The sequence below is a fragment of the Cervus elaphus genome, chromosome 19 (assembly GCF_910594005.1).
Source record: "Cervus elaphus chromosome 19, mCerEla1.1, whole genome shotgun sequence".
NCBI lineage: Eukaryota > Metazoa > Chordata > Mammalia > Artiodactyla > Cervidae > Cervus > Cervus elaphus.
Window position 1 is genome coordinate 44,889,010 of NC_057833.1, and position 22,523 is coordinate 44,911,532.

Here is a 22,523-nt window from a genome sequence, read left to right on the forward strand (position 1 = left end):
TTTTTAAAAAGAGAGGAAGGAAGGAAAAGGAAAGCAATCAAATTATAGACCAAGACCCCTCAGGAATATAGAAGTTCTAAGTGAAATATTAACAAAGAAAAATCAGCAATATGCTAAAAGAATTATGCAATGTTATCAAGTGGTGTGTTACAGGCTTATAAGACTACTTCAACATTCATAAATCAATCAATGTAATCCATCATGTTAAGAGACTGAAAAAAAAAGCAAAAACAGAATCAGATCAATCAATGCAGAAAATATATTTGATAAAAGTTCACACCCATTCATGATTAAAAACTCTCAGAGAAATAAAAATGAAAGGGAATTTCCTCAATTTAACAAAGAGCATCTTAAAAACATATAGGCAGTAATATATTTAATGATGACAGACAATATTTTCTCCATAAGATCAGGAACAAGAAAAAGTGTCTATTATCTCCACTCTTATTCAACACAGTGCTAGAGTTGCAACTTGACAAGAAAAAGAAATAAACAGCGTACAGAAATAAAAATCATTTTTACGTGTATATGGCATGATTTTCTATATAGAAAATTCCAAGAAGCCAACAAGAAAATAACCTCTTAGAATTGATAAATGAGTTTACCACATTCACAAGATACAAGGTAAACATTCAAAAATCACCTGTATTTCTATATTCCAGTAATAAACATATGAACACCAAAAATAAAAATATAAGACAACTTGCAATCATTCAAAAAAAAAAATGAAATACTTAGGTGTGAGTATAACAAGATAAGTACAAGACTCGTATACTGAAAACTACAAAATGGTAATTAAATAAACCAAAGAAAATCTAAATAAATTGAAAGATGTCATGTTGATGGTTTGGAAAATTCAAAATAGAGAAAATTTTAATTCTTTACAAATTAATATACAGATTTAATACAATTTCTATCAAAATTTCAATAAGAATTTTTTGTAGATATAAATAAAATTATTCTAAAATTTGGAATATGGAAATGCAAATGAACTATAATAGCCAAAACAATTTTGAAAAATAAGAATTAAGTGGGATTTCAAGACTTACACAGTTACTTTAATCAAGACAGTGAATGTGGTATTGGCACATAGCTCAGTGAAACAGAATAAAAATCAAGAAATAGGCCTATACAAATATGCCCAATTGACTGTTGACAAGTATGCAAAAGTGATTTAATGGAGAAAAATAGCCTTTTCAACAAATGGAAGAGGAGAAATTGGACATCCATAGGCCAAAAATGATCCTCAACGTAAGTCTCATACCTTGTACAAACATTAACCCTCAATTGATTACACACTTATATGTAAAACATAAAACTTAAAGAACAAAAGTAGGAAAATATTTTAGGACCTATAGTTACCCAAAGAATTCTTAGACTTGACTTCAAAAGCACAATCCATCAAAGGAAAAAAAATGATAAATTGGAATCCATTAAAACTTTAAACTTTTTCTCTGTGAAAATTTTTGCCTGTTAAGAGGATAAGAGTCTATTGACTTGGAGAAAATATTTGCAAGCCACACGCCTGACAAAGGACTAGTATCTAGAATATATAAAGATCCCTCTAAACTCAACAGTAAAAACAAACAATTCAGTTAGATAAGACAAAAGACCTGAAGATGTAGATGGCTAATAAGCTATGGTTTTTCCAGTAGTCATGTATGGATGTGAGAGTTGGACCATAAAGAAGGCTGAATGCCAAAGAACTGGTGCTTTTGAACCAGTGTTGGAGAAGACTCTTGAGAGTCCCTTGGACTGCAAGATCAAACCAGTCAATCCTAAAGGAAATCAATCCTGACTATTCATTGGAAGGACTGACGCTAAAGCTGAAACTCGAATACTTTGGCCACTTCAGCCACAAGATCCAGCTCATTGGAAAAGACCCTGATTCTGAGAAAGACTGAAGGCAGGAGAAGGGGATAACAGAGGACGAGATGGTTGAATGGCATCACTGACTCAATGGACATGAGTTTGAGCAAGCTCTGGGAGATGGTGAAGGACAGGGAAGCCTGGCGTGCAATAGTCCATGGGGTCGCAAAGAGTCTGACATAACTGAGCAACAACAATAAGCACGCAAAAAGATGTTCAAAATCAGTAGCCATTAGGGAAATGGCAAACTAAAACCAGAGTGAGGTGTCACTACATACCTATCAGAATAGTTAAAAAAAGATAGTGACAACAGTAAATGCTGGTGAGAAAGTAAAGAATCTAGATCATTCAGACATTGCTGATGGGAATGTAAAGTGGTACAGCCATTCTAAAAAACAATTTGCTGTTTCTGTTAAAAAAAAAAAGAAACATGTAACTTATATACAACCCGGTAATTGTTCTCCTGAACATTTATCCCTGAGAAATGAATAGTTACTTTCATACAAAAGCCTATACACAAAAAAAAAAAAAAAAAAAAAAAGCCTATACACAAATATTTATAGAAAGCTTTATTCATAAGAGCCTACTACTGGAAATGACTGAGATGATCTTCAATGGATGAATGGTTAAATAAAACATGGCACCATAGAAAACTAGAGAACACTAATCAACAATAAGGAAAGAATGAACTCTTGATACAAATGACAACCTGGATCAATCTCCAGAGAAATAGAGTGAATTAAAAAGTCAGTCTCAAAGTTTATATACTGTATGACTACATTTACATAACAGTCTTGAGATGATGAAATTATTGAAATAGGGAACAGATTAGTGGTTGCCAGAAAATAAGGAGGGAGTGCAGTTAAAAAAGAAATGGATGCGGCTATACAAAGGCAAATGAAGGATCTCTTGGGTAATGGAAATGTTCTGTACCTTGATCATATCAATGTCCTGATTGTGAGACTGTATTAAAGTTTTACAAGATATTATCAATGGTACACAGAATCTCTCTGCATTATTTCGTACACCTGCATGTGAACCTACAATTATCTTTACCAAAAAAAAAATTTGCTTTAAATGACTATGTCAGACTAGACTATTTCTGAGTAATTTTCTACACTTGAAATTCCATGATTTGAGGGATCTAAGGATCCATTTGGCTCTTGGCGATAAATGGCTACACTATATCCAGCAGGCAAATCTTATAGATCTGGGCCTTGTGTTCATGCTAGTAAGAGTCTAAGCAACCTCCAATGAGGACAGGTATGAAACTGATTCAGACAGATCTTACACATCTACATCTATCTAGAGATGGAAGAAGCAGAGGCCAGACAAGGGACAATTTCTCACACAAAATGAATGATTAATGGAAATATTTGTATTAGAAAGATCTGGACTTCTAAACAGGTCCTTTCAACTACAACAGTTTGTGAATATCTACAGCTCACACGGACAGCCTGTCCAAACCCACCCAACCCCAGGCCTTTTAGAGCTCTACTAAACCAGTACTGGTGGAAACCAGTATTGGTGGATAAAGAAAATGTGGGCAATCTTAACAAGTAACATTTTACTATGGCAATGAAGGAAGAGTTGTTCTTAAAAAAAAATGATAATAATACCAGAAAAGAAAAGAAAGGAAGAGAGCTTTTCTGTAAAGTACCAGACAGAAAATATTTCCAGCTTTGTGGGCTATACGAACTCCCTCACAACTACTCTGTTTTGCTGAGTAGGGCAAAAGCAGCTAAAGGCAATCTATAAAGAAAAGCAGGGATCTGTTTTCCAACAAAACTTTATTTCTAAAACAATCAGTGGGCCAGATTTTACCCACAATCCATAGTGTGGAGACCACTGCCATAGTAGACCATCGGAAATACTTAATGGTTGCACCTGTAGAGACATTACCTACCTAACGGGGTTTTTATAAATTCAAAATGAAGTATCACTTGAAAAAGTGCTTATAAAGGACATAGGTCCTAGTAAATAGTCAATAAATGCTACTGTTACAATTATTAGGCAAGAATTTTAAGTACTTTTTTTCCACCCCTTTTCTATTTGTCCACCTCTATTTCCCTCAGACTTTAATTATAAAAATGAGATCACTAGGTAACATTTAACCTAACACATGTTTTATGCTCTATAGAATATACACTATGCCTTGTCTAACTTATTGATTTCTTTCCTGGATTAAAAGGAGTAAGAATGGCGACTTAAGTAGTAAAAGAATGACTGATTCTTCAAACCGAGAAGGAGAAATATCATGTGACATCATTTACATGTGGAATCTAAAAAGAAATAATACAAGTGAACTTACAAAACAGAAAGAGACTCACAGATTTCGAGAAAAAGCTTCTAGCTGCCAGGTATGAGGATGGGGAGGAGAGAGTAAAGGATCATTAGGGAGTTTGGGAGGAACATGGATACACTGGTATATTTAAAATGGACAACCAACAAGGACCTCTTGTATACTACGTGGAACTCTGCTCAGTGCTATGTGGCAGCCTGAATGGGAGGGGAGTTTGGAGGAGAATGGATACATGAAAATGCATGGCTGAGTTCCTTTGCTATTCACCTGCAACTATCACAGCATTGTTTGTTAATAAGCTATACCTAATACAATATAAAAGGTTTAAAATAAAAGAAAAAAGAGTGACTTTAACCACTGCATTGTTATTGTTCAGCTGCTAAGTCATGTCCAGTTCTTGGCCACCCCGTGGACTGCAGCACACCAGGCTCAGCTGTCCTCCACTGTTTTCCAGAATTTGCTCATATTCACGTCCACTGACTGGGTGATGCTATCTAACCATCACATCCTCTGCCGACCCTTCCTCCTTTTACCTTCAATCTTTTCCAGCATCAGGGTCTTTTCAAATGAGTCAGCTCTTCCCATCAAGTGGCCAAAGTACTGGTGCTTCAGCTTCAGCATCAGTGCTTCCAATGAATATTCAGGGTTGATTTCCTTTAGAATTGATTGGTTTGATCTCCTTGCAGCCCAAGAGACTCTCAAGAGTCTTCTCCAGCACAATTCAAAAGCATCAATTCTTCAGCTTCCCTGGTGGTTCAGACTGTAAAGAACTGCCTCCAATGCAGGAGAACTGGTTTCAATCCCTGGGTCAGAAAGATCCCCTGTAGAAGGGAATGGCTACCCACTCCAGTATTCTTGACTAGAGAATTTCATGGACAGAGGCTACAGTCCATGAAGTTGCAAAGAGCTAGACATGGCTGAGTGACTGACACTTTCAGACTTCTTTATGGTCCAACTCTTGCATCTGTATGTGACTACTGGAAAAAGCACAGCTTTGACTACGTGGACCTTTGTCGGCAAAGTGACATCTGTGCTTTTTAATATGCTGTCTAGGTTTGTGAGAGTTTTCATTCCAAGGAGGAAGTGTCTTTTAATTACATGGCTGAGTCACTGTCCATAGTGATTTTAGATCCCAAGAATATAAAATCTGTCACTATTTCCACTTTTTCCCCACCTATTTGCCATGAAGAGATGGGACCGGATGCCATGATCTTAGTTTTTTGAATGCTGAGTTTTAAGCCAGCTTTTTCACTCTCCTCTTTCATCCTCATCTAGAGGTTCTTAGTTCCCCTTTGCTTTCTGCTGTTAGAATGGTATCATCTGCATATATGAGGTTGTTGATATTTCTCCTGGCAATCTTAACTCCAGCTTGTGATTCATCCAGCCCAGCATGTCACATGATATACTCTGCATATAAGTTAAATAAGCAGGGTGACAATATACAGCCTTGTCTTACTCCTTTCCCAGTTTGGAACCAGTCAGTTGTTACATGTCCAATTCTAACTGTTGCTTCTTGTCCTACATACAGGTTTTTCAGGAGGCAGGTAAGGTGGTCTGGTACTCCCATCTCTAAGAATTTTCCACAGTTTGTTGTGATCCACACAGTCAAACGCTTTAGTGTGGCCAATGAAGCAGAAGTAGATGTTTTTCTGGAATTCTTTTCTTTCTCTATGATCCAATGAATGTTGGCAATTTGATCTCTGGTTCCTCTGCCTTTTTGCAACACAGCTTGTACGTCTGAAAGTTCTCGGTTCACGCACAATTGAAGCCTAGCTTGGAGACTTTTGAGCATTACTTTGCTAGTGTGTGAGATGAGTGCAATTGTACGGTAGTTTGAATATTCTTTTGCATTGCCTTTTCTTTGTGATTGAAATGGAAACTGACCTTTTCCAGTCTGGTGGCCACTGCTGAGTTTTCCAAATTTGCTGGCATATTGAGTGCAGCACTTTCACAGCATCATCTTTTAGGATTTGAAATAGTTCAGCTGAAATTCCATCCCCTCCACTAGCTTTGCTCTTAGTAATGCTTCCTAAGGCCCACTTGACTTCACAGTCCAGGAGGTCCGGCTCTTGGTGAGCAATCACACCATCATGGTTATCCGGGTCATTAAGACCTTTTTTGTAGAGTTTTTCTGTGTATTCTTTCCACCTCTTCTTAATATCTTCTGCTTCTGATAAGTCCCTACTGTTTCTGTCCTTTATTGTGCCCATCCTTGCATGAAATGTTCCCTTGATATCTCCAGTTTTCTTGAAGGGATCTCTAGTCTTTCCCATTGTGTTGTTTTTCTCTATTTCTTTGCATTGTTCATTTAAGAAGACCTTGTTATCTCTCCTTGCTATTCTCTGGAACTTGGCATTCAGTTGGTTATATATTTCATCCCCCTTAGCTAATCTGTAGGTAAGATAGCATCAGAAGAAAGCTCAGGGGGAGTCAGCGAATCCACATGGAATGGAAACATGACAAAGAGTCTGACCCTGTTAGTGATTAACTGAGATTGTTTCCCCCTTTTCCCTTTACTCAGGACAAGCAGAATCTTCAGTTGATTTGGGGACACAAAAACCACCTTCCACCCTAATTGCCAACTTCCTGAGTAAAGCAACCTTTCCTTTCCAACCTAACTTGTCTCTTGAGTATTGATTTTTCAAGTGGCAAGCAGAGGAACAGAACTCGGTAACAGAATAAGTCTGCTCTAAGACCTGTCTGGAACTGAACAGGCTGCTCTGAACTCCTTACCATCAACAAACCTTCATGACACAGTAAGTGGCACTTCTGTGTTCCTCCTGGTAGATGCACCTTTACCCAAGAATCTCTGTTGATTTCATAGAAAGAATTACATAAGAGAAGGTAGCTTCTTCTAATTATTCCAAGATTTTCAGAGGTAGATTTCAAAGAACATAAAGAATGATTGAAGAAACTGTATAGACTGGAGAAGAGATACCTGGAAGGGTAGGGCAGGGGAAATATAAGAACAATTTTTAAATACCTGACTTGTAGAACTGGAAACTGGTTTTTTTCCAGGAAGCCACCAAAGCCATCAGAAGTAAGACGAATAAATTCAGATTAATAGAACCATATTTCAGTTCAACACAAGGAAGAGTTTTTTGTTTTTTAATAGTCAGCTCTGTCTTACAAGGAAATGATTTGTCTTATTATAAGTTTCCTTCTCTCTGAGGGCACTTAAAAGAATTTTGGATGAATGAAGTAAGGGGCAGGAGAAGGTCAGATAAACTTTGAAGAAGATTTTGGCCTGAGATTCTGTGGAACAAGTAAAGTGAAATGTAGTAAACCAGGCATCTATTTCTCTCAATTCTAATCATTTTTTATCTTTTAATTTGTATACTATTTTATATCATTTTGGAATTTAACTGTCACAAGCTACATTCATCCATCATTCATTCATTTATGTCTTTCAAAAATACACATTGTTCAGTTATTATGTACCAGGGTTTTTTCTAAGCATTGAACATACAGCAGTGAATAGTTGATCAATAAGCTATGAGAAATTAAACAGAAAAGTATATCCTCCTTGGGATTATGAAAAAGTATTTTATTTGCATATTCTTTTATTTCAATTTGCCAATTAATTTATATACGGATCCTTTGTAGGCAATTATTTCAATGATGTTAACTCAAATAATTTTTTTTCCCTGCTCTGTGATCTTTGTATAATTTCAGACAGAAGATAATTGGTTTTTTCTCCCAATGGTTTGAAAGCCCTATAATCAGGCATTTATTAAAGAACAGATACTATAGCTGTGGCAAAGGGATTGGGATTTGTTACCAAGTTATTAAGGATTCTAGCTTTTATTTATTTCTCCTAGGGTAGAAAGAGCAGGGGGAAGCTATAAGAAAACTTTTCTGAAATAAAATATGAAGGTTCCCTAGCCTGTTGCTCCAGCCCTGTTCACCCTTACAACATGGGACTCCTTGTGGTCAGAACTGACCCTTCATATGCACATGATGTCTTTCGCCTGAAAAACCTTTGGATAAATAGAAACATCACAACTTTCTATCACACACTTCCTCTTTATAGTTTCCTGGGTGGAGAATGGCAAAAATAACATTTCTGAGAGTCAAAATCATATCCCTTCCTGCAGCTCCACTTGAGTCTAAATCTCTACTATTGAGAAGGGTTAGCCAATCTGGCCTTACAAATGTGCAGATACCCCCAAAAAATATAATTTTAGGAACTAGGAAAGACTTGTCTTTAAAAATATTCCTCTAACATACAAAACACAGAGAAGATTTATATGCAGAGATATTCACTACAATATTAGTAGTAGTAGCAGTAGAAAGTAACCTATGTATGTAAGAATAAGATAATCATTAAATTATATTATGTAGTCATTAAAATAATGCTTAACTATTTTTAATAACATGGAAGAAATACATGTAATAATATTAAGTGAAGAGAAACAACATAATTATGCAGTATGGTTTCAAATTTAACTGAAAATAGGTGAAGCACAAACAAAAAAAGTCTGAAATATAAATGCATAAAATAAAATACTAGTGGTATTTGCCTTGGGCGATGGCATTATTGTGATTCTTTTCCTTTTATACTGTGCACATTTTAATTATTGAATACAATTGAATGAACTTTTTGATAATGAAAATTATTTTATTTGTAATTTTCATTTTATATTGGGGCATAGTTAACTAACACTGTTGTTAGTTCCAGGTGTATAGCAAAGTGATTCAGTTATGCATATATATACATATATATATACATACCTTTTCTTTTTCAATTTTTTTTCCATTTAGGTTATTAGAGAATATTGAGCAGAGTTCCCTGGTCTATGCAGCAGGTCCTTGTTGGTTATTTATTTTAAATATACAAGTGTGTGCATGTCAATCCCAAACTTCCACTCTATCCTTCCTCTCTACCTTTCCCCCTGGTAACCATAAATTCATTCTCTAAGTCCGTGAACCTGTTTCTGTTTTGTAAATAGGAAAATATGATTAAACAAACTTTTAAAATCAGAAAAAAAGCAATAAGGATGGAGCTAAGGATTGTCATACTACCTGAAGTAATTCAAAGACAAATATTATATGATGTCACTTATACATGGAATCTAAAAAAATAATACAAATGAACTTATTTACAAAATAGAAACAGAATCACTGACATAGAGAACAAATTTATCCTTACCAAATGTGAAAGGGAGGATAAATTAGGAGTACAGGATTAACAGATACACATGGCCATATATAAAAAAGTTAGATAAAAAGGATTTACTGTATAGTACAGGAAACTACATTCAAATATAACAGCCTATAAAGAAAAGAATTGGGGAAAAGATACATATACAGAGGAGAGAACATAATTACTTTGCTGTACACCTGAGGCTAATACAATATTGCATATCAATTATTCTTCAATTTAAATAACTTTTAAAAATAAAAATAAAATTGGAAAAACAAACATATATTTTTAAAGTCCTTTTCCTCCTCTTCTTAGATATGTAAAATACCTTCAGAAAAGCTTTATATTTTATATTTACTCAGGCAAAAAAATCACAGGGGATCTAACCACTTTAAACTTTATTTGTTCAGTTCAGCTACACTATTATTTATTGGCTAGAAGGGAAATTCTATTTGTCCATTTGTACTTTTTAGTCTAGACCTCCCAATTCCCATTTATTTTACTCCAGGTAATAGCATCCAAAACTCCAATTTTCTTCTGTCAAACCTCCTCCTACCACCCTCTGCTAATGTGCTTCATGTAGAATTGCCTCTGACCCTGACTCCTGGACTGGGAATGTGATTAAAACCATGATATTCTCCTGTCCACACTAATAAGTTTGAAAAAGTGAGATGATCCAATCAGAGCCAATGAGAAAATATGAGTCTTTTTGCTCTTCTATTTTATTGAGAAAAGCAAAAATTTCTGCATATTATTGAGAAACAATTTTATTTTTTCCATTGTCTTAGTACCTGGAGATATGTAATACTGGAGTTGTTAGAAAACCCCATGCGAAGTCTGAGATTAAAGCAAGCAGGACCAAATGGACAAAGGTCACTTACTTGTAAGTAGGAAATCCTCTCTGACATAAGCAAAAATGCATTGATGCTGGGTAGATCCTCTACCACTTACCAAGCATGGGTCTACAAAATCACACTCAAGCAACTGTGAAGGGAGGAGCAAGAAAATCCCACCTAAGGCCAATGACAGACAGAAGTGGCTGCCATGGAAAGGACGAACAAGAACATTGACAAAGCATCATTCCCTGAAGCCCAAATACAAAAGGACTGGCTAGGAACACCCTCTGTGCCCCTACTAGAAACTTAGGAACCAGCCAAGTAGTGAAAAGCCAAGGAGGCCACACTGGTGCAGCGACAAGAGCATGACCACTTCTGTGATGCTGGCAGGCACGGAGGGCTGAAACTACAGCGGGATCCGGGTGACCTGACTCCAGAGCCTGTGCCTCTGTTCACTTCTATGCCAGAAAGATCAGAAAGCTATGACTTTTATAAAAGAGACCTGGAGGTTTTGTTTCTCACAAGTTCAAAATGAACCCTAAGTGTGAACTAGCAGCTAAACTAATACGCACTACCTTGGGCTTATTTACTAGTTGTAGTGGTTGTGGCGGTGGTGGTAGTGATAGCCATGGTTAGGGACAGCGGTAACAGAGACTGTGGTATTGGTGGGGGTGGTAACAGTAATGGCACCCAGGAAACTATTGGAGTTGGAGTAGGAGTTTTGGAATCAACCTGCCAAGTTTCAAGATCTGTTTTTTAACGCTTCTTAGCTTCTAGATTTGGACAAATTATATATTCTCAGTTCTTGCTTTTGTAAAATTCGGTGTAACGACTTAATTTAGTTAGGAAAGAGGAAAAAAACTTGTAATATTTGCGCAGTCTTCAGTTCATCTTATCAGAAACATATTAAGTAACGTTGGTGTTCTGTGTAAGATGTAAACATGAAATAAGATGCAGTACCTGCCCATACTAACTCACAATCTGTTGGAGAAGAAAGATAAACACATTATTACAAAATATAATAAAACACCCTATTACAAAACCCAGTGAAAATTGCTATAGTAAGAGTTCAAACACATTCCAGACAAGGAAGGGACCAACTGTGACCCAAGGACTCCCAGATGGCTTAAAGAAGGAAGTCAGATTTGGGATGAGTTCTGATGGATAGGCAGGACTCTGAAGACCAGATATTAGGGTGAAGACACCTTCCTGGCAAAGAAAGTATATAAAATATTCTGGGAAGAGCAAGAAGACCATGTTAAGGTGATCAGAGAAAATGGAAAGTAAAAAACTGTCTCTTAGAAGTGACTGAGGGAAAGACTTGCATAGGGTAATGTGGCATCTAAGCTAAAAGATCGCTATCATGCTTGGTGATCAAGCCTGATCTTGAGACTCAAAGTTTCAAAAATCCAGAAATTCAAAATCCTGCAGCCATGGTTCCCCCCCAAGAAGCTAGTAAATTATTGAAATACTAAGGTGATTATAGTCTCAGCCAGAGCCCTGTGTGCACAACCACTAAAATCATGAAGTGTCCTGGCCTGAGGGACATAACATTTCTCTGGAAAGCACCAGCACATTTGGGCCTCCTTCTGCTCTTTATCTGAAGGGATATCTAGGGCATAACTGTGCTCATTGTCCATAAGCAAAGCCTCAGGCTGAGGACGGATTTGAGGAGGCGATGTTCTGACAGGCCGTCCAATTCTATCCAGCCGTGATTTTCAGGCAATTCACCAAGGTTTACATGATGGGCATCTAGAAATACCTGCCGCCCATTTAGATAGGTGATCTCACTCTGTCTAGTCTTCATAAAGCTTTGAAATAGCCACCAAGTATTGAAACTGGCGCCCAGGGGTGAATTTCCTCTGGACGTAATGCCAAATCACCGACTCTTTGGAAGGCCAAGTCCCTGCACTATGAGTCTTCTGTGGGCCTGAGGAAGCTGTAGAGTTCAGCCTTGGTTAATTATTTATTGATAGTTTTACTCTTGATTCCTTTATTCATGAGTAATTCATAAAGCAACCGCCATAAATTTCCCGTTCCCACTTACTGTAATGTCTCCAGATATGTCCTTCTTTTCATGATTAAAAACAATTCACAGTACTATCAAAAACTCAAGAATATCACTTAAATTTCTTAAGACACTTCACAGAGATTTTATCCACCTGTTTTAAAATTTTTTAAACCATATTTTTATGTGTGTTGGAAAGGACCCCAAGAAACCATCCGCTTTGGTCCCTGGCTCAAATCAGTAAGGTATTATTATCTCCATCTTGTAAATGAAGTGACATCAAAGAGAGGTGACCATGATCTACTTTAATAATGACTGAGCCAATACCACGGTGCTGGTCTCCAGATTCCTAATGTGGTGTTTCTTTAAATTATGCCCTGCTGTTTTGCAACCATTAACAACTAAAGTAGTATGCCCAAAATAAAACAAAACCAGAGGCAGTAAGCTACATGTTTAAAGCAAGAGCCCAGGCTGTTGCCTACTAGTTCCTGAGCCAGATGAACCTAGACATGTCATTTAATTTCTCTGTGCCTGTTTCTTCATTTGAGGAAGAGAGATGCTCATTCCTCCAAGGGTGTTGAGAGGGTTAAAGAAGTCATTACCTTGTAAAGTTCCCAGTCCAGATCCAATACCATGTAAGTATTTGCTACAGCTATTGCCATCCTCACTCCCAACCTGTTCCTATTTTTCCCTGTGGGATTAACTGACAGCACCATCTTTCTCCCTTTGGAAAAGTAGGAGCTTTAAAGTATTCCTTAATAACTTCTCATCCTGCTCACCCCTTCTCTCTTATCCCATGATCTATGGATCATGAAGTCTTTTTAATTCTAATTTCTAAATATCTCTTAAATCCATTCTCCACTCAGCATCCTCTTTAACAAGCTGTAGTTCCACCCTGAATCTCTTACCTGGACTGTTTCAAACACTCCTTCCTTGACTTTCCTCCTCCAACCAAACTTCCTCACCCCTGATGTAACATCCTTTGGAAAGGAAAATCCTACTATATGAATTGCCTGTTTCAAATTTTCCAGTGGCTTCCCCATTGTGCCCATCAGGCTGATATCACAATAAGTCCAGCTTGATCATCAAAGATTCTAATTTAGTAGGTCTGGAATGGGGACCTATGGATCTATTTTTTTATGCACTGTCCAACTTGATTCTGGTATACTTTTTTCATGGACCAATGTTTGGGAATCTGTGGAAAAGACAAAATATACATTCATTAGGATGTCTCATAAAGTCCTTCGCAATCTGGCCTTAATCTACCCCTCCAGAGAAAATGAATGCCCTCTTTTCCCCTTGGATTGCTCTTTGACTGAGTTGCTCCTTCTTTGTGCTCCCACGGCTCTGTATGCATAAGTCTCCCAACAATACCTATTTCAACGTAATTTCATTACATTTCACCCCTACTTGACCCAACTGTAGGACCAGCTTCATGAACATGTGGCTTGTGCAGTCACACAAGGCCCTGCTCTTGGGAGGATGCTCTGCTAGAGTCATCCTGAAGTTCATAATAATTGTTAAGCCAAAGGTACCTCATTTTTATTTTGCACTGGGTCCCACGAATTACATACTCGGTCCTGCCCATTCATCTTTGAACTCCTTGAAAACAGAAACTGTTTGCTATTCACTTGAAATCCTCTTTGGTTAACACAGAGGATGCTTGGCACACAGGAAGGGTTTGGTAAATATTTGTTGAATTTATACATGAACGGATAAAAGAGTAGAATAAAGTATCTCATAGGAAAATAGTGTAGTATGGCTAATTAACTCTGAAGAATAAGCTTTGTTTATGATTGATGGAGAGAGCAGTCAATTGATAAATTCACAAGATGACTGACAATCCCCAATAAACAACATAAATTTCCTAGGTTTCTCTTTATTCAAACCGTCTCACCCACTGAGCGTCTCACCCGCTGCCTCCCTGTTCTTCTCAGAATACAAAATTACAGGTTAAGGGAGTTGGCATTGTGCCATCAGCTATGCCCTGAGTGTTTGTGCCAAGCACTGTACTATATTCTGGGGCCTGGGGAAAGGGGAGAAGGAGGCCATAGAAAGGTGAACCAAGCAGGTCCCCTATTCTCAAGAAGCCATTAAATCTTACTCTTTGAGTGTTTCAATCAAAGATGAGTTGACTTCATGGGAGTTCTACAGCAATGAATCAAGAATAAAGACACTGGACTTGGCCAGTGGCCCGGCTTCCTTAACATTTCAGCTGACAAAATGTCTCAGTCTAAATACAATTCCTCCACTATGAGATCGGTGGGTTTGCTAGTTAACATTGGCAACCAACTCGGAGGTGCTCAATGAGCATAATAAATAAGTGGCTGTTGAGGTGGGGGAGGTGCTTTTGCTCCCTGGTGTTAGGGAAGAAAAGGCCAACATCAACTATCAAAGTGAGCCCAATAATTGCTGAGGACAGATGCCCCTGACTCAGCTGAAGGCGCGACAGGCCTTCCAATGTGGCAAAGACCATACACCACCCTGCTTCCATATCATGTGCCTGTGGCACTAGCTTCTTGCTGCTCCCAATGACTTGGAAGTTCAGAAAGAGTTGCTCTTGCTTTTCCATATTCACTGGGAAGTTACCCAGTCTACTGGGTTACCCAGTCTATCAGTCTACTGGAAAATTTTAGTTACCCAGTCTACTGGTTGATATAACATCAGTGATAACAGTAAGATAATCTAGTAAAAATAAATGCCGACAAACATATAGATGTGTGATAACTTTCAAACCAAGGAAATGAAAATATAATACAGTCACAAAGTATCACTTTCACATTCCAGATGAGACAAAGTTTAAGATTGATAGTGCTCAACATTGGCAAGTATGGTAGAAAAAGTAAGCATTCTCAAAAAAAAACTGCTAGTCAGACTATAAATTGGTACAGTCACAATGTTAGGGTGGGCAGTTTCATTTTAAAATCATGTCTCAATCAAAATTTATAGTACACATCCCCTTTAAAGCAGCAATACCTTTTTCTAGGACTTTTCCCTGAGGAAATGCTCTGGTGAATATATAAAAATATATGCACAGAATTGTCCATCACAACCAAAAGATATTTAGAAATGACCTAAGTGTGCAACATGAAAGATGTACTTGGTTTAGTGTGATCCATCCAAACATAATTTAAACAATAAAATCGTTATGTGAAGCTATAAATATCAAAAGGAAAATATGTCCCTAATACATTTTAAGTGTAATGAAAAAGCCAGCTTTAAAAAAGAGTATAAGTGGAATGACTCCATTTTTTTGTTTAAAAAAGTGTATTTATGATAATGTGTGTATATTCTTTTAAGAGTAGATTGTGATTGTCTTTTGATTCAGCATGTAATAGTGCAAATAAATGGATGATATCCAAATACAATGTTCTTACTTATTTTATTTTATTTTTAAAAAATGTTTATTTATTTGGCTGGGCCGGGTCTTAGCTGTGTCATGCAAGATCTTCGATATTCATTGTGGCATGTGGGATCTAGTTTCCTGACCAGGGATTAAATCCCTGCCCCTGCCGTAGAAGTGTGGAGTCTTAGCTACTGGACCACCAGGGGAATCTCAGTATTCTTATTTTATTCAGGAATGTATGGAGGAGGGAGAAAAGTCTTGAGGAAATAATATGTGCTGTAGTGTATGGGTATATATTTAATGACCAGCCTTTAACGACAGAAGTTCTCTGCAGCACCTACTGATTTCTATGGTATAAACACTCCCAACATTATTCCTTTCAAGCTACTAATGTGGCATCACTGAAAGCAGAGTTGAGAAGAGATGCACAGTAGCATACCATTATGTAGTATTTCCATGATACAGATACTACAGATAAAAATAATTGCAAGAATATAGATAACATTAAAAAGTAGTGAAATGTGATGGGGAGGGAGGTGGGAGGGGGATTCAGAACGGGGAACACATGTAAATCCATGGCTGATTCATGTCAATGTATGGCAAAAACCACTACAATATTGTAAAGTAATTAGCCTCCAACTAATAAAAATAATTGGGAAAAAAATAAAAATAAATAAAAAATAAAATGTAGTGAAATGCTAGCAAGTGATAAATTTTGTATATGCATTTCTTATAAGTCTGGAAGGAGAGTCACCAATATAATAATATTGATCATATCTGGTTGGAAAGTTCATGAATCATATTTACTTCATTCTTTACACTTTTATATGTCATTGCAACATATTTTACAATAAATGTATGTTGCCTTTATAATCAGAAAAAATTTTCAAGGCTTTTTTTTTCTTTCTTAATTGCTAAAATCCAGGAAAGAAAAAAATCAGGGAACACAATTTTTAAAACAAGTGTCAGACTTCCTTGGTGATCCAGTGGCTAAGACTCTGAGTTTCCAATCCAAGGGGCCCAGGTTTGATTCCTGGTCAGGGAACTAGGTCCCACATATCAGAACTAAAGAGTTCACATGCTGCAGTGAAGATGGAAGATCCTACATGCCTCAACTAAGACCTACCTAGCAGAGCCAAATAAGTAAATAAACAAACAAAAATATTTATTTAAAAAAGTCTCACTGGAATAAAGCACTTCCCCATGAAGGAGTCTGATTTCACTAGAGTGTAACTAAATATAATAGTGAGTAAACTTTGAATCAATTAAATCATATCTTTGTACAGTCACGGTACAAGGAAATGAGCACTCAGTGTTTCTAAGACCTTTCAAAATATAAATATGTAACATCTGAATTTGAGGTCCCAGGCCATCTGATGTTCTCCCTTTACAAATACGGAAACTGAGTCCTAAGACTGGTGGCTATTTTCCAAAGTAAGCACTACAAAGCTGATTATTAATGAAGAAACTCAGCACCTCTCCATTTATAAATGGTTTCTATAACCTGTGAATAAAAGTATATATTCCTCACTTGTCGTTATTTAATGAGAAGAAACGACCTCATTTGGTAGGGAGGGAGGTGGCAGTATTCATTCAACTGGTTAACTGCTGAAGCCCTGACTTTTATCTTTGCATAGATACCAGCTTATGATTCTCCAGAACTTTATATTTCTTCAAACACTTCCGCATAAGAACCCTGTGAGACAAGTAAGAAAAGGACTACACCCATTTTACAGGCACAAAAACTGAGGCTAGAGCAAGCAAGTGGCTAGCCCAAGGCTAGTGAAAGCCTGATCTCTGGTCTCACTCGGGTGCTATCTGGGAGATGGTCTCCTTTTTGAGGCCTCTCAGAGGCAATCATTTGGGTACATCTCTGAAGTTCACTTTTCCCCTTTTCCTGCCTTCTCCTCCTAACAAGTGCTTTCTTCCATGGGCTCCTGTCTCAATTTACACTTGAGGATATTAATTTTAGGTCACCTAGAGTCTCTCTTTAGTTTTTATTTTATTAGTTCTAGAGTGGAAGATAGTCCCAGGCATCATTAGGCCTGGAAATATTCCGTTCTTCTTTATTTGACATGAAGGCTATACCCTAGAATGTTATTTTCCCTTGGAACTTGCAGTAATTAGAAAGCCAGAAACTATAAATACTTGGTGTGACACATTTCTAGACAATGTTGACTTGCTAAAAGGAACTAACATTGAGGCCAAAGGAGACAGACTGACTCAGGAAATACAAACCATATATAAAAACAGATCCTGGGGAATCTAAGCAGATCAGATGCTTCTAGACTTTGTTCGGTTAAGGGAGGAAGTGTGTTCTCCTGTTAAGAGTACCATATCCAGGACTTTCCTGGCTACGGTGTTGGTCCAGCCAATACTCTGTGTTTCCACTGTAGGGAGAGGAGATTTGATCCCTGGTCAGAGAACTAAGACCCCACATGCCTTGCAGTACAACTTAAAAAAGAAAAGGAGTGCTATATCCTCTGCAACAGCTGAAGAAGGCATCACAGGGTATAGTGAAAACTAAGTTAGTTAGAGGGCAAAAAACTATTTTGTAAACTAAAAATCACTCTAAAAATATGTGGCATATATTTAAGATATCTTGCTAATTTTTGCTGCTTGCTGCTCTGGGTGAAGGGAGTGGGGTGGTGTGTTTAAAAATGGACAGTGTCAGACACAGTAATAGGCCGGTGGCCAGGTTTCTCCAGGCAGAGCAGACTAGAGAGCTCAAGAGTGCATACTAATTGCTGCACCTCCTCCGAGACTGGCGGCTAGATGACTCCTCTCCAGAAAATACTGTGTGCTTTCCACGTCAAAGGCCCTCTCCTAACCGGGCTTTCAGTTGCATGCAAAACTAAGCTGACACCCAAATGTGTTGACTGAGTGATGCCATTGTGAAGGTGACCTATTGACAACATTGCCTCGGTAGAATGTGTAGCCTACAAAAGGGAGAGTAGTTTCCCTGGAACTAGAAATGTCCTGCCAGCAAGTAGATGATTCTTCATGACTCTGGAATGACAAACTGTGGAAGAAAAGAAATGAGGGCACAGGAAAAGAGTAGCTATATTTCCAGCTGAGGATTTGAGGGAGAATAAAAAACCCTTAAAGGGAAGTAGACTTTGCCTTCTTGTGAATACTTAAGATGAGGATCAGATTTTCAACTTAACATAGAGAATTTTCAAAAAAAAAAATAGAGAATTTTCTTAAGTTTCTTAACATAGAGAAAACACTTTGGAGGGAAAGGGATGGATCAAAAACATGGATCAGAAGGTCATTTCTGGTGACATTTGTGTAGGGCCTAAAGGCAATTGTTATTTGGTAGTCAAATCCAAAAGAAGTAAGGAGACAATTAAGAAAGCCACATAAACTTGGGAGACTTTAATTCCCTTATAAACGTTTCAGCTTTGATAGTAGAAGGGATCTACTTCTGAAGTTTCAAAAAATGTTGTTGCTATAGGAACAGGTAAGCAGATTAGACTTGAAAGACCAGTTTAGGAACAAAGAATTTAATAGTCAGGGCTAAAGCAATTAACCAAGAAAACAATTTTAAGTAAATATCTTTTGGGTTTGTTACTTATATATTTACTCCAGGAAAATAAAAATGCTACTGTAGAATGAGAACTTCACATTTTAACATTTTAATTACACCATTACTGGCATAAAAGACTATGCTTACACAATTAGCAGAACGGCCTTATTAACAGAAGTACACATTTCTAACTCTCTCTTGATTAGATTGTAATTGAGAAATACAGCTTTAATTTCAGCAAGAGCATAAGAATCATCTTTGATTTTCCTACAGTTTCTCAGATGGGAACATACCTAAAATAAAAGAGACTGTGAACTCCAGAAAATTTTCTGTAACCAATCTGTATGAAGGGAACAACAAGTAAAATTCTAGAAGTAAAGAGAAGCAACAAAAAAAAGAGAGAGAGAGAGAAACGGACATAGGCTGATAATTGTTAACGTTTTTATGTGTTTTCTGCCCAGACATCTTTGTGAACACAGATATGTGAGCAGAGAAGGAGGTCAGGACCCCACTGCCCTCTTACCTCACTGAAGATGTGCTAGTTTCTCCTATCAGGAAATACACTGCTCCCAACATCAGGGATTTGCTGAAATTAGTAGGTTTTGACCAGAACTGGCTATACTGATGAGACTCGAAACAAATCATAAAGTGGCATTGTACTTCTCTCCCTTTCAATTCTACTTCAAAACATTCTTGATAAAATGAATACAATATTTTTAAGCCTACCAGATTTCTGGTGTCAGAGGTTACATTTATGGGAAAGGAAGGTTTCTTGTACCTTGTCTTTTCTCACATAGTACCAGAATCAAATCGCAGAGAAGTGTGTGTATGAGCATGTGTTTGTGTGTATGAGTGTGTATAAGCATGTCAGCATGTGAGAGTGTGTGTGTGTGAGTGTGTGTGCGCGTGTGTGTGTGTGTGAGTGAGTGTTGGAGGCTGGGCAGTGGAAATGGAAAGAGGTGGAATGTGGCTGGAATCTTACCATCTCATTTTCTTCTCCTTCATTGAGCAAAGCGTGCTGGCCCTTCTCAAAGTGGTCCCCCATGGAAAAGCGAGTCCACTCCTCCCTGACCTTCCGGAACAGATGCGTCCAGGTTGAGTTTGAACACGCCCAGCCACCGCCGCTCTCCCTCTCCAGCTGACTGAAAGAGTTAACGCGTTAACAATCCTCCAGGTTAAAACTCGCTCTGGAGCACACACCTTCTCTCAGCAAATGACAGTACTTAGCAAACTGAACTCCTCCCACGAGCCACCCTCTGCTTGGAGGAATTTCTGCCGGCTCCTGGCTAACTGCATTCTCTCTAAGCCGCTGTCCCAGAGGAGGCTGCTCCCATGCTGGTCTTTTTGTACCCAACTTACAGGGAAAGAACTCATTGCCTGCACAGTGCCTGCCAGCCCAAGACATCTGACTGCAAATCCGGCGGGACAATGCAGAGTTGGCAGGACCTCTCCGAGGAGTGGGGCACAGGCACAAGGACTCCCAGATTCCTTCACAGATGCTAAGGAGCTGTGTGGGAGGGAAGCTAACAGAGCTGCAGATTTCATTTGATTCATGAAAGCCCTAATCCATCGACTTTTAATAGGATCTTCATTCATTTTGCTCACAAAAGGTAAAAATTGTGACTAATCGTCTTCAAAAGTATTTGAAATCACATTTCTCTGTGTGCATAAAAAAAATATTCCACTCAATGAGTATGTGGAATTCAGTTTACTTTTCTGAGAAACTTGCAGAAAAAAAAAAAAAATATATATATATATATATATATACACACACACACACACATATAATCAAACTATTCCATGCAGTCTCCTCTCAATAAAATACCGGTGGTTGAACTCATAAGGAGTCTAGACTCATTTTTAAATTTTTTTCACACACTCATTCAACACACATTATTAGAGCACAGAGACAACATATATAAATCAAGTCATATTTGCAATCCTCCAACTGATGTAAGGATTCAAATACACAAACAAATGTGGTAAAAGATGTTTAGTTATTTTGAGAGCTGTACTAGAAGTCTAAGATAACTGTCAGAAGTCCCAGTACTGTGGAAGGAACACACATTCATGTCTGCTCTGAAAGAGAAAAAAAAAAAGCAATCTAGCTGCTCATCTGTGCTAGCCTCACTGTAAGCATTTAACCTGCAGAAGCTGGCTCTTCTCAACCAATAACTGGAGGAATTGAATGGGGGCTTGGGGAAGCATGTTGTACAGCTCTGATCAAGGACTGTCATTATAATTAAGCTAGACATTCAGTTTAACATCAATCACTAGAGCACAGTGTTTAAGGGCAAGTGTTCTGACTTTGGAGGTTCAGTCACTAAGTTATGAATCTTTGTGACCCCATGAACTGCAGCACACCAGGTTTCCTTGTCCTTCTCTATCTCCCAGAGTTTGCTCAAACTCATGTCCATTGAGTCAGTGATGATGCCATCCAACCGTCTCACTCTCTGTCACCCTCTTCGGAGGGCCTGGGTTCAAATTTGGCCTTTCCTACTTATGCCATGTGGGGATAACAAGCTTCATAAGCTCCAGAAGCCTCTATTTGCTCCCATGTAGAATGAAAAATGATAGCAATAGAACTTACCTCCTGTGTGAGGGGTAATGCCTGGGAAACAGTGTGTGTTCAATAAAGGAGAGTTGTTTTTACCTTCAATGTGTCCACCCACTCTCCTTCAAGCTACCCACAAATGTTGGCACTGATATCACCAACCTGATATGAAAAATCCTGGCAAGTCAAAGACTGAAGTGTGTGCATGTGTGTAAAACATTGAAAAAATGGCAAAGTATCACTAAGATAAGCATTAAAAAATAGCCTATTATAATATTGATTACTATATTTATACATACATGTAGCTCTCTGAGTTTCTAAAAATGATTAGTGCAACTTAACCACATAAATAAAACATTTTATCACAAAATCAAAATATGAGGAGTATGAGATTTCTTTTTAGGAGGATGAAAATCTTCCGGAATTAGATAGTGGTTATGGCATCAAAACTTTGTGAAAATACTAAGCTCACTAAATTGTATACTTTTTAAAGGGTAGACTTTATAAATGTGAATTATATCTCAACAACAACAAAAAATTATATCTCAAAAAAGGGTAAGTGAATATTTTAGAGCTCTAGCAAGAGTCGTGTAAATATTTAAGAGACTTCAAACTTTATCTCAACTTATGAGGATTGAGAAATGTTTGTACATGATGTGGTAAAATTATACCAGTGCTAGTGGGCAAGTGAGAAACAAGTGTTTCATTCTGTTGTCTAGAACTGGCAATTCCTGCACTTTTTGCTTCTGACTGGGTTCCTGAATACACTTGGCAATTCATGTGCCACTGTGGGTGTAAGATGAGTGTGTAATTAATTAGGAATTTCAGGAAAAACTGCACACAAATTTAACCTCATTAAACAGATCTGATTATGCCATAGCAATATTTAAGCCCAACTTGAATAGCAAAATCGGTCCTTAAGAATGTAAAAAA

The 22,523-nt window shown here is 37.6% G+C and overlaps 1 protein-coding gene across 4 annotated transcripts in view; it reads right to left on the reverse strand.

The window, feature by feature from the left end:
- Window positions 1–20,419, reverse strand: part of ATP13A4 (ATPase 13A4) — a 116,043-nt gene extending 95,624 nt beyond the window's left edge. For 2 of the 4 annotated variants that reach the window (XM_043875340.1, XM_043875336.1), the window contains exon 1: window positions 20,019–20,271. In XM_043875340.1, the coding sequence (XP_043731275.1) occupies window positions 20,019–20,081 (63 nt within the window). In that variant the 5' untranslated portion in view covers window positions 20,082–20,271. Of the gene's footprint in view, window positions 1–19,559; window positions 19,636–20,018; window positions 20,272–20,395 lie in introns of those variants that run through there. The other 2 variants (XM_043875338.1, XM_043875339.1) reach the window with 2 other exon arrangements.
- Between the last annotated feature and the right edge of the window lie 2,104 nt (window positions 20,420–22,523).